At 34.4% G+C, this 14,458-nt stretch overlaps 1 protein-coding gene across 1 annotated transcript in view; it reads left to right on the top strand.

The window, feature by feature from the left end:
• The first annotated feature begins 4,130 nt into the window (after positions 1-4,130).
• Positions 4,131-14,458, top strand: part of LOC142352124 (glycerophosphocholine cholinephosphodiesterase ENPP6-like) — a 31,958-nt gene continuing 21,630 nt past the window's right edge. The window contains exons 1-4 of the mRNA XM_075404496.1: positions 4,131-4,346; positions 4,884-5,047; positions 5,348-5,509; positions 10,715-10,910. Of these exons, the coding sequence (XP_075260611.1) occupies positions 4,198-4,346; positions 4,884-5,047; positions 5,348-5,509; positions 10,715-10,910 (671 nt within the window). The 5' untranslated portion in view covers positions 4,131-4,197. The remainder of the gene's footprint in view (positions 4,347-4,883; positions 5,048-5,347; positions 5,510-10,714; positions 10,911-14,458) is intronic.

Here is a 14,458-nt window from a genome sequence, read left to right as displayed (position 1 = left end):
CAGAAAGCTTCAAGTTGTCATTGGGCTACACAGAAAATTGCAAAACACTCAGAGAGGGCAATTAACGGACCCAACAGGATCACTGGACATTGCCCTGTCAAGAGATGTAAAAATTAAAAAAAAAAATAAAACCAAAAAAATTGCAGAGAACCACAAGTTAAAGGCCAAAATTCTCGACAAAGTTAAAGGAATTTTCAACTTCTGACCAAATTTTTAACCTCTTTAGTGAACCCCGGCCACAGCACGGTAAAGCGTTATGTGATGGTTTTTTTCCAGTATTAAAAAAAATTGAAAAATGTGAACATGGGAAATTGATTAAGAGAAAACAGTTTTTGTTAGCTGAATATTTGATAAAATGAAGTTATCCCTAATTTTGTGCACCAAATTGACATAGGAGAAACCTGAAAGCTGATCAAAATTCGGTGGTAGAACATTGCTTTCCATTAAAAGATTAAACAGCTTGGCACCTCTAAATCTCACTGAATTCTGATCATGTTTTCGTTTACATCTTGGTATTTTCAACAACCATTTCATTGACCTTCTTGTCAAATGGGTTGTATCGCGATTCACAGGAAAACAAATCATTGAGATATGTGTCAGTATGCATTTTATTAACTGACTTTATCACAAATTTTAATAACTCGTATACATGCAATTCGTGAGCAGTTAAGATTTTATATTTCTCAAAAAGATGGGCGACATTTTCTGTGTACCTCAGAAACAAAATTAGTCAAAGAATTTTCTTTTGCAACAAAACTAGGGGTTCAAGGGTACTGTAATTAACACATCCATATACCAAAATGCCGTATTGAATTATTGGTTTAATATTTGATGAATAGTATTGCAATAAAACACTTTTCGAAATATAATGCCTTAACTTTGATACAATTCCGCATTGAACAGACAGTTTCTTTTTTACCTCATCAATGTGCGTTGTGAACTTAAGTGTTTTATCTATATGTACTCCAAGATATTTGCAGCTTTCTGATTCAGGTAAATTAACAGAATTCAATTTAAAATCACAAAGCCTATTGGAATTAGAGGCACTGTTACCTATTTTAATACTCATTTGACAACTTTTCTTAGAGTTTAGTGACAGCCTATTCGCATTGAGCCATTTCTCTGTATTAACTAAGTCTTTTTGTATTGAATCAAAATCGATATTTCCTGCTATGAGGTTTGTATCGTCTGCAAAGAGAACAATTTTGCAGAATTGACATACGTCTGGAAGGTCATTTATGTAAATCAAGAAAAACAGTGGGCCAAGAATTGAGCCTTGCGGAACTCCACAATTTAATTTCTTCCAATAGGAGTTACAATTATTGACCGAAACACATTGCTGTCTTTGTGATAAAAAATCTTTAATCCAATTAAGGCAAATGCCTCTTATGCCATATAATTCAAGTTTTATTAACAATATTTCGTGGTCAATCGTATCAAAGGCTTTTTTAAGTCAACAAAAAAAGTAATAACTTCCAAATTGCTGTTTTCTCGAATTGTTTTGGTCAACTTTGCAATTGCATCAATTGTGCTATGTTTTTTTCAAAAACCGAACTGATTAGGGTTAAATAAATCGAATGTTTCGAAGTATGTATAAATTCGATTATGCATGATACGTTCAAATATCTTACTCCATACAATGAGCAGTGAAATTGGTCTGTAGTTGTTTACGTCGTCTTTTGCTCCCGCCTTATGCAGTGGCACAATTTTTGCTCGTTTTAATTTACTTGGGAATTTACCAAATTTAAAAGAGGTATTTATAAGATAAACAAGATGCCTGCATGTAAGGGATTTTGTTTCCTTAATCAAAATAGTATTGATATCATCAATTCCTGAAGATAATTTCCCTTTTAGGTCGTTAATGACTTCAATGATTTCGTCGCAATTAGTTTGATAAAGCCACATACTCTGTGAACTATTAACCTTGGGTCTGACAAAGACCTCTTTTGGAATTGCATCTTTGAGATTTGGCCCTATATTTACGAAAAAATTGTTCAGCTCATTTGCAATTGCTAAGTGATCTTCAACTCTTTTACCATTTTTCGACAACGAAGGAATGTTAGTGTTTTTAGAAGTAACGCCCTTGAGCTCATTTATAAATTTGTAAACTTGCTTTGAGTCTCCGATACATTTTAAGAATATTTGTTCATAGTAATGTTTCTTTTTTGCTTTGATTGTTTTCTCTACTTTGGTACGTAGCCCTTTAAATTTGTCTAATTTTCCGCGGTTCTTTTTGTCCTTTTTCCACGACTTGTGCAACTGATTTCTTTTGCAAATCAAATTTTTCAGTGTTTTTCCAAACCAAATTGGCTTTCCAGTCCTATTTCCTTTAGGAATTCGATAAGGAGCAAACACTTCAAATACTTGATTAAATGCAATTTCAAACTTCTGAAAAGCATTGTCAACATCGTCCACTTCTTGGTATTTTATTGTGGCTAGTGACTCAGAAAGAGTTTCAATAAAAAGAGCCATTTTCTTAGGGGATTTTAAAAAACTGGTATCACGAAAGCGAGTTTGCGAGAAACTAATTCCATTATTGGTTTCAATTTTCAGCACTGTGGGGAGATGATCACAATAACTTTGATTCTCCATTACAAAAGCTTTTTGAACCTTTAAGTTTTTCACGAAAAAATGATCCAAACAAGTTTCAGTATTTTGGCTGATGCGGGTTGGTTCAAAAAAACTTAGTTCAAAACCATTTGATCTTAATGTTGATAGATTGGTCGACGTCAATCGATTAGTATCTAGTACGTTTATGTTGAAGTCTCCACAGACAGTTATTCTGTCATAACTATCGTTAAGATTTTCTAATGTATTATCTAGTTCAAAGATAAAATTTTGCTTGTTTGCTCTTGGAGGGTTATACACTACTAACAAAGCGATCTTCAAATCTCCAATTTTTAAATGAGCTAAAAGACTTTCATCTAAATCACAATTCAGCTCTTCAATCAAGCTTACTTCGTCTCTCATTTGGATCATAATACCACCACCCCTGCCAACCCTTGATTTTGACAAGCAAGTATTATAGTTAGTTACTTTGAATAAGTTTGGATCATCTACATTTGTTAGCCAAGATTCTGTTAAACAAATTATGGAAGGTGGAGACTCAAAACAAGAGATCAGTGCCTCTAATTCTTCATAATGTTTTTTAATGGATCTGGTGTTTAAATGTAAAATTTTACAGGAATTTGATGCAGATACATTTTTGGTAGGATTGATTGAACCATTGGCTGAATTTTTAGGTGACATAGTCTTCGCTGTCCTCTTCAATCCGAAACGGCTGCTCCTCAATACTATCCAGAAAAGTCTCTTTGGCGTTAGGTGAATCACTTATGAGACCCATAACAAAGTCCAGCAACTCGTCTTTATTTGCTCTCCTACTTTTAAGCTCCTCCAGAAGATTTCTATACTCATTTTCTTCAACGGATTCGCGCACACGTTTGAGAGAAGGCATCTTAGTTGACAATGGTGTTCCAGGCGTGAAATTTGGTGGTTTTGATAACTTTGGAACAGGCGTATTGAAATTGTTTGCATTTATTTGCATTGAATTCGTATCCGTACGGCTTGCTTGTCTTTGACTTGAGTGGGCATTCATTGAAAATCTGTTCAATACTTGATCCATTTTCTTGGCAATCGGCTGTAACTCAGCAATATCTTTGGTCGAATTAAGTTCAAGATAACGAGTCATCCCTTCGGACTGGATTTGAACAAGTGGTGCCGAGTTCTTAGTTGTCACTTTCAATTGTTTGGCTTCAGCGTCCTCTTTCAATGCCAGATCGTATTTGCTCAATCTTTCGTGGATATACACTGGTTTTCCATTATTTGGATTTTGAAAATTTCGGATTTTGAAAGTAACTAAATAAGTACCTAGTTTTTAATGAGTGATTTTTGAATTTTACTCTTGTACGTCGGAAATTCAACTTGCTTTTCTTCTTTATTGTCTGTTTAATCATAGACTGACCGTACGTTTTCTTTTCAATTACAGCACAATCATGCGTATCTTAATCATGCAGTCCAATAAACACATTTAAATTGCTTTGTTATGAAGAGTTTCTACCTTTAATTGTTGTCTTTATTTGATTGTTATTGTTCTGAGAGATCAACAAAAATATTCAACCAATCATGTGCTTAATTTGGCATAAAATTACTCAACTTTTCATTATCTGAAGAGGCGTAATTTTAGATAGTATGTGAGAAATGTTGCCGAAAAAACGTATCAACGAGTTGATGTACAGCCGGTGGAAATGTGTCCTGGTGTGTTTGTTGGTTGTCTTATTTCAAGTGGATTTTGTTTGTTCGACCGTCAATCAAACAGAAGAAGAGGAAATTGATCCGGCCGCGAACAGGTAAGAAATCGATTTCAACTACCGTTATGACGATATTTTTTAATGCCTTGAGTTGAATATCGATTTGCATCAAGTTTAATTTTGAGTTGAATATGCTGAAATGGCTCCGTATCTATGACTTTGTATATTGACACAGTCTTTAGAAGTGATATATTAGCCACAGCATAATAGTAACCAGTGATAATTGAATTTACGTGTAATCTAGTCCAATCTTGTTTTTATCTGACGAGTTCCTTAGATTGTTCATTTTGGTCGGTCGGTTGTAATTAGAGTAGATGAACGTTTATGAAATTTCTACTACATATTTGCTAATTTTTGTTTCTTTTTTTTTGCTTAAAATTAGAATACTATTCCGGTGTGATGTATTTTTCCGTTTCAAAAGTACGTGATCCAGAATCTCAGGACATTCGCAATATTTAATTTAACTTGAAAATCTAACCTTGGGATCTCTCAAGACTTGGGCCTCGAAACAAAACAAAAATACACTAAAGATCAGCTATCAAACAACGTATCAAAAGTAGCTAAACATCGTTTTAGGAAACTGTTTGTGTTGGTATTTGATGGACTAGTACCTGAACTGACCAAGTCCGACTCTTCCAAAGCATCTCTGGAAACTCTTGCTGCCACTTACCCCTCACCATCTGGACTCAGCCCAGTCTTTCCACCCCTCACTCTCCCGTCATCAATATCACTTGTCACAGGTAACACCAGAATCATATAGTTAATAAAAGTAACATTATAACTCTTGGTGTGTGCGTGCGTTTGTTGGTTTTGTAGTCATGGTTGATCAGGAAAACATTCAAAATGCAAAAAAATCTTAATACCAAAATATGAAGTCCACAAAACTTTTCACGTGTTTTTATCTTTCAAATTTTGCGTATTCGGCTGTTGTAAGCTCTCGACACTTCAAAAATTGAATTAGAATATCCCTCCGCTTCGACTAATCTTTTTCCGAATCAAGAGCGTTTATATTTTGAAAAAGTTTTTGTTTTTGCGGCCAGGTCTACAACCTCATCAACACAGCTTTGTTGACAACTTCGTCTATGACTCAGAGTCTAAGGCCTCTTTCGTGTATGACGAATCATCTGCATCGACTGTCGACTTCTCTAAACCCTGGTGGAATAACATCAACCTTATTTGGACTCATCTTGCCACTACTGGAGGTAAGTACTTAGTAATTCGCTAAAAGACTAGCTGGCTACCCCTCTTCTGAGTAGTAACTAACTGATAGGTTTTTTAAACAAAAGGCTATTTCGAAGTTATTAATTAAGTATCTATCCTCGTTTATGATCCTTATTTCTGTACGCATTTTTTGCAGCCTTTGAATAAGCGTTGTGTATTATGTTGTTGCCGGAGCCCACCAGTCGAGCTCATCATGATTACAGTTTTAAATCATGTAGTTATTATATAGCATCAGTTTTTGTGTAATTTGAGTAGTTCCAAAAAGGAAGAATATAACATAACATGTGTTACATGACTTAATTCGTCTCATCAAACCGATTTGGTGTGTGTGAGTGGCTGTTTCCTTTCCTCCGAGTACACGATTGTCTTTTATTATAGCTGCGAAGTTGAGCGGGGCTATATTGCGGTGCTCTTGGTTTTTTACAATCCAAGAACTGGATTGTATTGGGGCTGTTTTTTTTACAGTCTGAGAATTTGATTGTATTGGCGCTATGTCTTTTTTACAATCCAAGAATTTGATTGTATTGGTGCTGTTTTTTCTTAACGAAGAGGAGTATCGGTGGAGCGTCTTTTTTTCACCGGTAATTTTGTTGAAGTGTATTTGAAACAGGAAGTGAAATGCGTGAAAAAAGTGTTTAGGAAAAATTGCTGAAGAGCCGAGAGAAGAGAGAGTGGTCCTCTGTTCATACTAAATTTTTGAGAGAGAGAGTGAGCGAAAAAAGTAGGTGAAAAAAATTTTCGTTAAGCAAGTTTTTTGCTGATTCGCGTGATTAAATTTTTGGTCACACTTGACTTACCTCCCTCTCAAAAATGACTTCCTCACTTTGAAACTGAGTTTTATTTACTTTAATTTAAAGAGATAAGATCAAGTGAGTGTTTTTCACTCTAATTGAAGGTTAATTGAGAGCAGCTAATAGAGGCAGCAAAAACTTATATAGATTTTTAATCAAAATATAACATATGAAAAGACGATTTTTTCGGTCTGTCTTTACTGTTTTTTTTGAGACTGCAGATCTACGGAGCTATTGCGGCTATTTTCTGGCAATCTGCCAGCGTTGTTTTTTACTTCGTGGATCAAAATTTCGCTTTACCTCATTTTGCCGCTTTTTCAACATTTTGCGTGAAATCTTTTTGACTTCTCTAGGCTAGTTTCTCTCTTCTCTCATTCTGCTAAAAGTGATTTTGAACATCAGTTGCTCAGCAAAGCAATTCAAAATGAAGAAGGAAGTCAGTATAAAAATTTGAAGTCAAAAATAGAAACGCGATAAACCCATATAGCCCAATTTAAGATACCCGCTATTTGAACGTCGTTCCTATAAGTCTTAGTTACCATCTCTAATGCTTATTGGTATTGATAGTAGCCCCTGTAGCTTCTCTCTAAGAAACAGAAGTATGTTCAACTACGAAATGCCATCAAAATAAATTGGACTTGAAAAGGTATGTTTATCTGTCTTAGATGTTAGCATCGTTTACCCAAAATAGTAACATTGCGTTTGAAAAAGTTGTTTGACTATATGATTCAAATAATGATGTTTTAGATTGAATTTTAGAAGTTTTTGTATTATTCAAAATTTTATAGCATTTGGTGATTTATGTGGTTGAAATCAGTTGTTTTTGTCGTTTAGGTTGGCTTTCGATCTAATTTTTATTGATTTTGAATTTTTTTAAAGATAATATGGTAAATTTTGGCCGATGTTGTGTTTATTTCAATTTCTATGTTTTTGATCAGTTTAAGGTTCTGGCTGTAGTTCTTCTTCTTGAGCCTTAAATTTGGAAGTATTTTTAGGTTTTGCTCCTAAAAGGTGCTATTGAAGGTCAGAGAGGGCAGTTTTCACTGAATATATAATACAAATTCCTAATTTATTTCTGGTTCATTTTTATGTTCTTTGCTTTTTTTGGTTGTTTAATATGCTTTTGCCAGGTGTTGGCTGTGGAAGTGCCTGATAGGAAGCAGTAATAAAATTTATTTGCCAAATATTGAATGAGAAATAGCATCTAAGCATTTTGTGGATAATTTTGTCTAATTTTTTTGTCGAAATCTTTATCTACATTGTCCTTCCTTTCTTTCTTTTCCTTGGTTTTCTCTATATGAACTTTTTTGTTATTTTCTCGGTCAGTCGGCCTTTGTTTATTTACCGAGAACTAACTGTGTTGAAAGCTTTTTGTGTGTTGTTTTGGAGCCGAAATTTGCAATAAAATTTTTATCAGATTGTTTATCAATTTTTGTTGTCAGCTACTGCTTCATAGCTATTTTGCGTGTTATTGTTTCATATTAATTAGCATAGTAAGTTACGAGGCTCATAATGTTAATGGGGAAGTAAACTTTGTACTCCGAGTCCTTTCCTGAAATCTGTCGGCTTTTTTCACAACGTTTTCATGACTGAGCCTTCAAAAAGGGATAAACAGGTAAAGCTCAGCGGGCATCAAGTTTCATCAGATGTCTTTAGCCTCGTTTAGTATTCCTGCTATTATTTAGTTTGTTGAACCTACTGGTAAGACCGTAATTCAAGGTTAAAAGGTCATTTTCAGGATGTTTTGAGCACCAAGTATTGCATTTTGTTTTTTTTTTTCGTTTGTCATTTTTCGAATTTTGCTGGGCCAGTCTAAATTTCAGGCTTGTAACAGTTGATAAAGGTATTTTGCAAGATATAATTACTTTTTATGACCATTTCGTGAGCTATATCTTTTGGTACTCAAAACATAGCACTCAAATATATACTAATTTTCACTATTTCAAGTTAAGAAAGTTGGTCATTTTTTGATTTTCGTTCAGCCCTACATTCCATAGAGCTTCTTATTGGGTTTGTAAATAGATTACTGCATAGTTTCTAGCGGCAATGGAATGGGTTTTCAACATCTTAACAGCGCGAGTTTTGGCAATTTTTTAAAATAAATTTAGCGTTTCTCCTGTTTTAAGATTTTTGAGTTTTTCCTGGGTCAGGAAACCTTCTCTAGGGTCTAATTATAGGTTACTTTAATTGTTTAATGGCAATAGAATGATTTTAAATATTTTATTATCACAGAGTTTAGCAATTAATTGATCAAAGGTGTGTTTTTCAAGTTTTAAAAAATCGTTAACCAATTTTTGAGTTTTCCAGGGCTCTGATAGGTCTGAGCCCCTAGGTGTCAAGGAACCTCCACTAAAGTTTGATAATAACTTACAGCATAGTTTCTAGTTGCATTGGAGTGTTTTTAAACATTTTTGTCACAAATTTAAGCATTTTTTTTTACAAAACTTGCAATATTCATTTTTTTCGACATTTTTCATTCTTCAAGTTTTTCCAGACCCAGGCGCCATGAAACCTCCTCAAGGGTTTGATTTTAAGTTACTGAAAAATTTTAGGTTTCTCGAGCCTCAAGAGCCAAGGAACCACCTTTAGGGTTTGACACTGGTTTACCGTAGCTTCACAAGATGTAATGGAATGTTTTGCAAGATTTTTACATCACGAATGTCAGCATTTTTTGACAAAGTTTGCAGTTTTGTAGATTTTTTTGACATGGTCATTATACAGGTTTTTTTCAGCCTCAGCGGTCAGAAAACCTCCGTTAGGGTTTATGAATAATTTGCTGGTAAACTTTGCAGCTAGTTTTTGAAACTTTGTCATTTTTTAGGTTTCTCCAGCCTGAAGCGCCAAGGAACCTCATTCAGGGTTTGATAATAGGTTACTGCATATTTACAAGATGTAATAGAATGCTATTCAAGATTTTAATCACGAATCCAAGCAATTATATTTAAAATATTTGTAATTTTTTCAATATGTTGAACATTTTTTGATTTATTCCGGCAGCAGCGGCGCAGGGACCTTCTCGAAGGTTTGACAATAAGCTGCTGCATAGTTTCTAGAATTAATCGAATGGTTATCAATTTTTTAATAACACGTGTTTTAGCAATTTTTCGACGGAATTTATATTTTGCTCGAAAATTTATATATGGTCCAAGTTTAGGATCTTTATGAGCCAGTGAAACTATTTAAGGCTTGAAATATAGATAATGGATAGTCTCTTGGGACAATGAAACGTTTCTGAAGAAATTGATATCATGAATTTTATCAAGATTTTGTTTAAGTTTGCAATTTTTTAAAAATTTTTCAGAATTTTTGTCCTTTTCTGACTTTAACGATCATTACTCGCCAACTAAACTTTATAAGTCTTGTAGATGGGTTACATGACAGAACTCCAGAGGCAAAAAATGGGTTTGAACATTCTTTTAACTGCGAAATCTGAAAACTTCTAAATTTTGCGCTTTTCAGTTTTTCTATTTGATTTTTTTTCTAAAAGGCTAGAAAACTAGAACTTGCAGAGTCTAATCTCGTCGTGGAAAATATTCCTAGCTCTCACTCTCTCTGTCGGTTGGGTTCTGCTTTCCTTCTCTTTCTTGTTCATGTTTTATCTCTCACACTATCTCTCTCTCTCTGTTATGTGGCGTGATGTCATCATGTATTACCCTCACTAAAGCTGAATAATTGTAGAAATGCTTCATCATTAACGAATAAACTATCAGTTTTTAGGAGATCATTTTTAATTGCTCTCAAACGAAGTTTGTAGCAATTATATTAATCCTGTTGGTCTTTTATTTGCGATTTTGCGCTTCACCGATTTTTCGTCTGACCCATTTGACTTTTCGTTCTCAGAAACAGGCTGAAGATGTAGCGCTCAGGGGGCATTAAGTTCTCTTAGAGCCTTTTAGCTCACTAGTCTCCATATATGCGATTCACAGAAACTGTTTTTGATACTTATACTTATGGCGTGAAGGGCGGTTCTTAGAAATTGATCCCACACCCCATCGCCCCCGCATCATCCCCCAAATGTCCTCCCTTGCACATCGGTCAGGCCCTAAGGGCCTCATGAAGTCAAAGATCCCCTCCCACCGTTGCCCCCCCCCATTTGAACCCCCCGCTGCGCTGACATCACACCCCTTCAATTAAGCTAAAGCTAGCCTCACTAAACCGTGGCTAGCTACTGGCAAAGCCAACTGCTTGCCGTTCGTTTCAGAGCAATTCGCCGACGTTAGTCGGTTGTGTTTTTATCCCTGGATTTATTTATCCAGGATAAAGTTGTATGGAGTTAAAGCGATAGTTAAAAACTCACAAACTATTTAAACAACTAGTGCCAATATTAGTTAGGAACATTATGCGTTGAGCTGAACATATTTGAGAACAATCAGGGTTGCGTGTGTTGTGCAATAGGCAAAAATGTCTCCGTGTATGGATCGCCCTTCTGCCAGAGTGTGGACAATCTGGAATGTGTGAGGGAGTTCCAAGCCACAAACTCTTCAGTGGAACAAGTTCTCAGGGAATCAGTTGACAAGAGGACCAATGTAGTCTTCATATTTGACAAGTTCATCCGTCAGACGCAGTTCGAGACCAAGTCCGAACATGACGGGTAAGTTCATTTCATGTTTCCCATTCTTAGAAAGAGATAAATACGTAGCTGTTTTTTATATATTTTTCGTTGACAGAAACGATAAGGTAGTTGTTTACTTTCCCCCGATAGGTTATGACTATCTATAATTGATGATTTCACACCTTTGTAGTTTTATTCATATTGTCCTTATTTGTAATTGATAATCTAACCTCTTACAAGGCTATTACAAACCATTATTAGCGCAGCGCCCAAAATTCAACAGTTTACTGGCAATGGAAATGTTAATGAAAATAAAAATCGTTCCGGGGGGGGGGTTGGGTGTGTTTAATAAAAATAAAAGCCATTGTTCAAAAAACCATTTGAACAATGGTTTTGTTCAAATATTTATTGAGTTTCCTAATATTTGTACTCTAAGCTGGGGTGCAGATTTTACAATTTTTTTAAAAAAAAAATTTTGAGAGAAAGTAACTTTCACTGTTCTGCACAATTAAAGCACTCCTATCGAATGGCTGTGGTAAGACACATGGAATGCTGATAAATAGTTCGAATGACAGCACCTCACAAACATCCATTTATTTTTCGTAGATTTTTTGGTAGTGTCTTAAAAGTCTGTACTATTGCTCTAATTTAAACTTTGTTGCAAGTATTTGAGTTCAATTGATATTATCGTTTTTGGCCTTGAGGAAACTTTCTTCACGTTGAGGATTTTGAAAAAAGGAGGATCGAATGAGAATATGATTGAGCTTAAAGTTGAATCAAACTCCACACAGCTGTAGTACTACAATTTGCAGACACCTTTTTGCTAAAACTGAGAAAATGTTTTCGGGATCTGTAGGGTCTTAAAGGTCATTAATTTTACGTTTTTCACACGCAGTATGGGTGTCATTCCTTTCGGATTTAATTAGCTTTTGTTGATATTTCTAACTTTTGGAATCAGTGCCGCTATACCACACAGCTCTTACTAGACTCACAATTCAAGATACAGATATTCTGAACTGCTCTAAGCAAATTTTCGCGAGAAAATCTTCTGAAGCGTTTCCGAAATACTTCTGAAAATTTTAAGACGCAAATTATACTTTGAAACAGTTTCATGGACTGTAAAACGAAGTGACGTGAAGCCGTCAATAGCGACATGATGACTTTTTTTCGCCTGAAATTGTTTATATTCAAAGTTGGCTCTTTTTTGCTTTTATCATGGATAGTGAATACGAAACAAAAATTAATGGTCGTAAGAGTCCACGAACTTTCTCGACTTTCGCAATTTCCAGCCGAATTGATTACAGGTAGTTTTTTGCAGAAGATTTCAGATAGAGAGACTGAGAAAAACGCAAAAATTGACAACTTTCTTAGTTTAGCTACCCAAAATTTTGCCAGATCCGCTTTTTGAAAGGGTCACATTATCAAATAAATCTAGTTACTCAGTGCTTTACAATTTCCGGGTTTCCCTTTCAAGTTTTCAGAAATATCGAAGAAGAGAGGCGTTCTTCAGCCATGATGGCAATTTTTTGTACAGCCATGAGCGAGTTGGTACAGTCATTTTCGCAATTTGTCGTCAAATCATTCCTCAGCTTGCCAAAGCAATTTATAAAAAATTTATATTTTGGTTCTTGCGGAATTAATTTAGGATAGATTATTAATAGCCGCCCTCATCTTCTCAGCCGGCTATTATAGCGCTCCTGTTTTTTTTACAATTCAAAGAATTTGAATTGTATTGGGGCGCTGTCTTTTTACGACTCGAAGAGGAGTATTGGAGAAGTCCTTTTTACAATTCAAAGAATTTGAATTGTATTGGGGCGCTGTCTTTTTTTTTTTAAGATCTGTTCACACATTTTCATGATTTTTGAAGTCAAATTGGAGTGGTGATTTTGGTCACGCCGAAACAGGAAGTGGAGCGAAAAAGCGAGTGGTTTTGCGGCGTGAATTTTTTTGCTCTAATTTTAAAGTAGAGTGAGAAAACGGTGTTTGAACAAAAATTCGGTTTCTCGGTAGTGGTTTTTTGTTCACATGCGGCAATTTCTCTCTAATTTTTACTGTTGTTTCGATTTATTGGATCGGATTTTATCTAAATGGTTTTCCCAATCCATTCACAGCTCATTCTAGGCCTAATTTTTTAATTTGAATTAAATTTTAATTTCTCGCTAGTGGTTTTTTTGTTCACATGCGGCATTTTTGACATTGATTTTGTGTTTTTTTCTTATTTTTTTGATCTGATTTTTTTAAAAATGGTTTTCTCAATTCACTCATAGTCCATTCTAAATCTAGTTTTTCTGTTTAGTCAATGAAAATTCTTTGAATTGTACGTCAGGACTTGTCCTGCTATGTTTTTTTTTTAATCAATTTTATTGGAGTGATTTTTAAAGCGGGAAATGAAACGCGTGAAAAAATTTGGAGTGGTTTTTGTGCTGAACAAATTTGAAGAGTGGAGCGAAAAGAGAGTGGCTTTTGTTCATACCGCTGTTTTTAAGAGAGCGATAAATTGATGTGTGAAAAAATTTTCTCTAAGCGAGCGAAATTTTTTTGTTCACATGCGGCTTTTTAAAACCGTTTTTTTGTTATTTTTTGGTTTAGAGGTCTGATTATGATATTGTGTGATGCTTAGGGTTGTTTTAATAGTTATTCGCAAGTTTTTGGTCATTAATAAGATTTTTATGCCATTTTGCTGGTTTTTCAGCTATTTTGCTGAATTTTAGGCGAATTTAAGCAATTTTTTGCGTTTTGTTTTGTTATAATGCTTTGTAATGGCTTTGAATAGACGCATGTTAGTAACTGAGTTTTTAGATACCAAGTGATTACATTCTCTTAGGTTGGAATCGATTTTTTTGTTTAGAAAAATGACAATAAACTGAAAAATTTTGAATTATTTTTCTTAATTTTTTGCTGTTTTTCGTTTTTTTCTAAACTTAGAAAAATTTTTCAGCCTATTCGACTTTCCTATTGTTTTCGAAGTCTTCCAGTACTAATTCACTCCAATTAACGTTTTTTGGGTCTATGTGCTCCCGTGAAATTGAAAAAAAAAGCTCAATTTTTTCTATGATTTTTTTTTCAATTTTTTTAAATGCCCTTTGTTCAATTTTTTATAGCATTTGGGGATGCCTATAGTCCAACATTAGTTGTCCTTGATGCATGTTGATGATTTTGATTTCAGTTTTGAATCATTTTGTTAAAGATAATTGAGTAACTTTTATGAAGAGTTCCGCAAATTTTCGTCTTTTTTTGGAATTTTTGCTGAGTTCTTCTGATTGTCTGCTTTTTGCTAGTTTTTAATGGTCTAGTTTTTGATAGGAGCTTTTCTAGAGGTTTTGTTGAAATATATTTAGTGCACTTTTCAATGACAAATATCACTAACTTTTCTTAAACACTAACTTTTTTTCTATTTTTTTCGTTCTTCGTTTTTACTCATATAAATAAACAATGATTTGGATTGGTGGACACTTGACCAGATGTAGTATTAAAAATTTTTTGAAATAATGATTTGATTTCTGCATAATGGTATTTGATTCATTATTTGTGGCCAATTTTTTTTGTTTTTTTACAGAAAATATTTTTGGTTTTGTTTTTCATTTCCT

The sequence above is a fragment of the Convolutriloba macropyga genome, chromosome 13 (genome assembly GCF_964194025.1).
Source record: "Convolutriloba macropyga chromosome 13, txConMacr16.3, whole genome shotgun sequence".
Lineage (NCBI taxonomy): Eukaryota > Metazoa > Xenacoelomorpha > Acoela > Convolutidae > Convolutriloba > Convolutriloba macropyga.
Note: the sequence above shows the minus strand (reverse complement) of the source record. Positions and strands in the feature narration are given on the sequence as shown.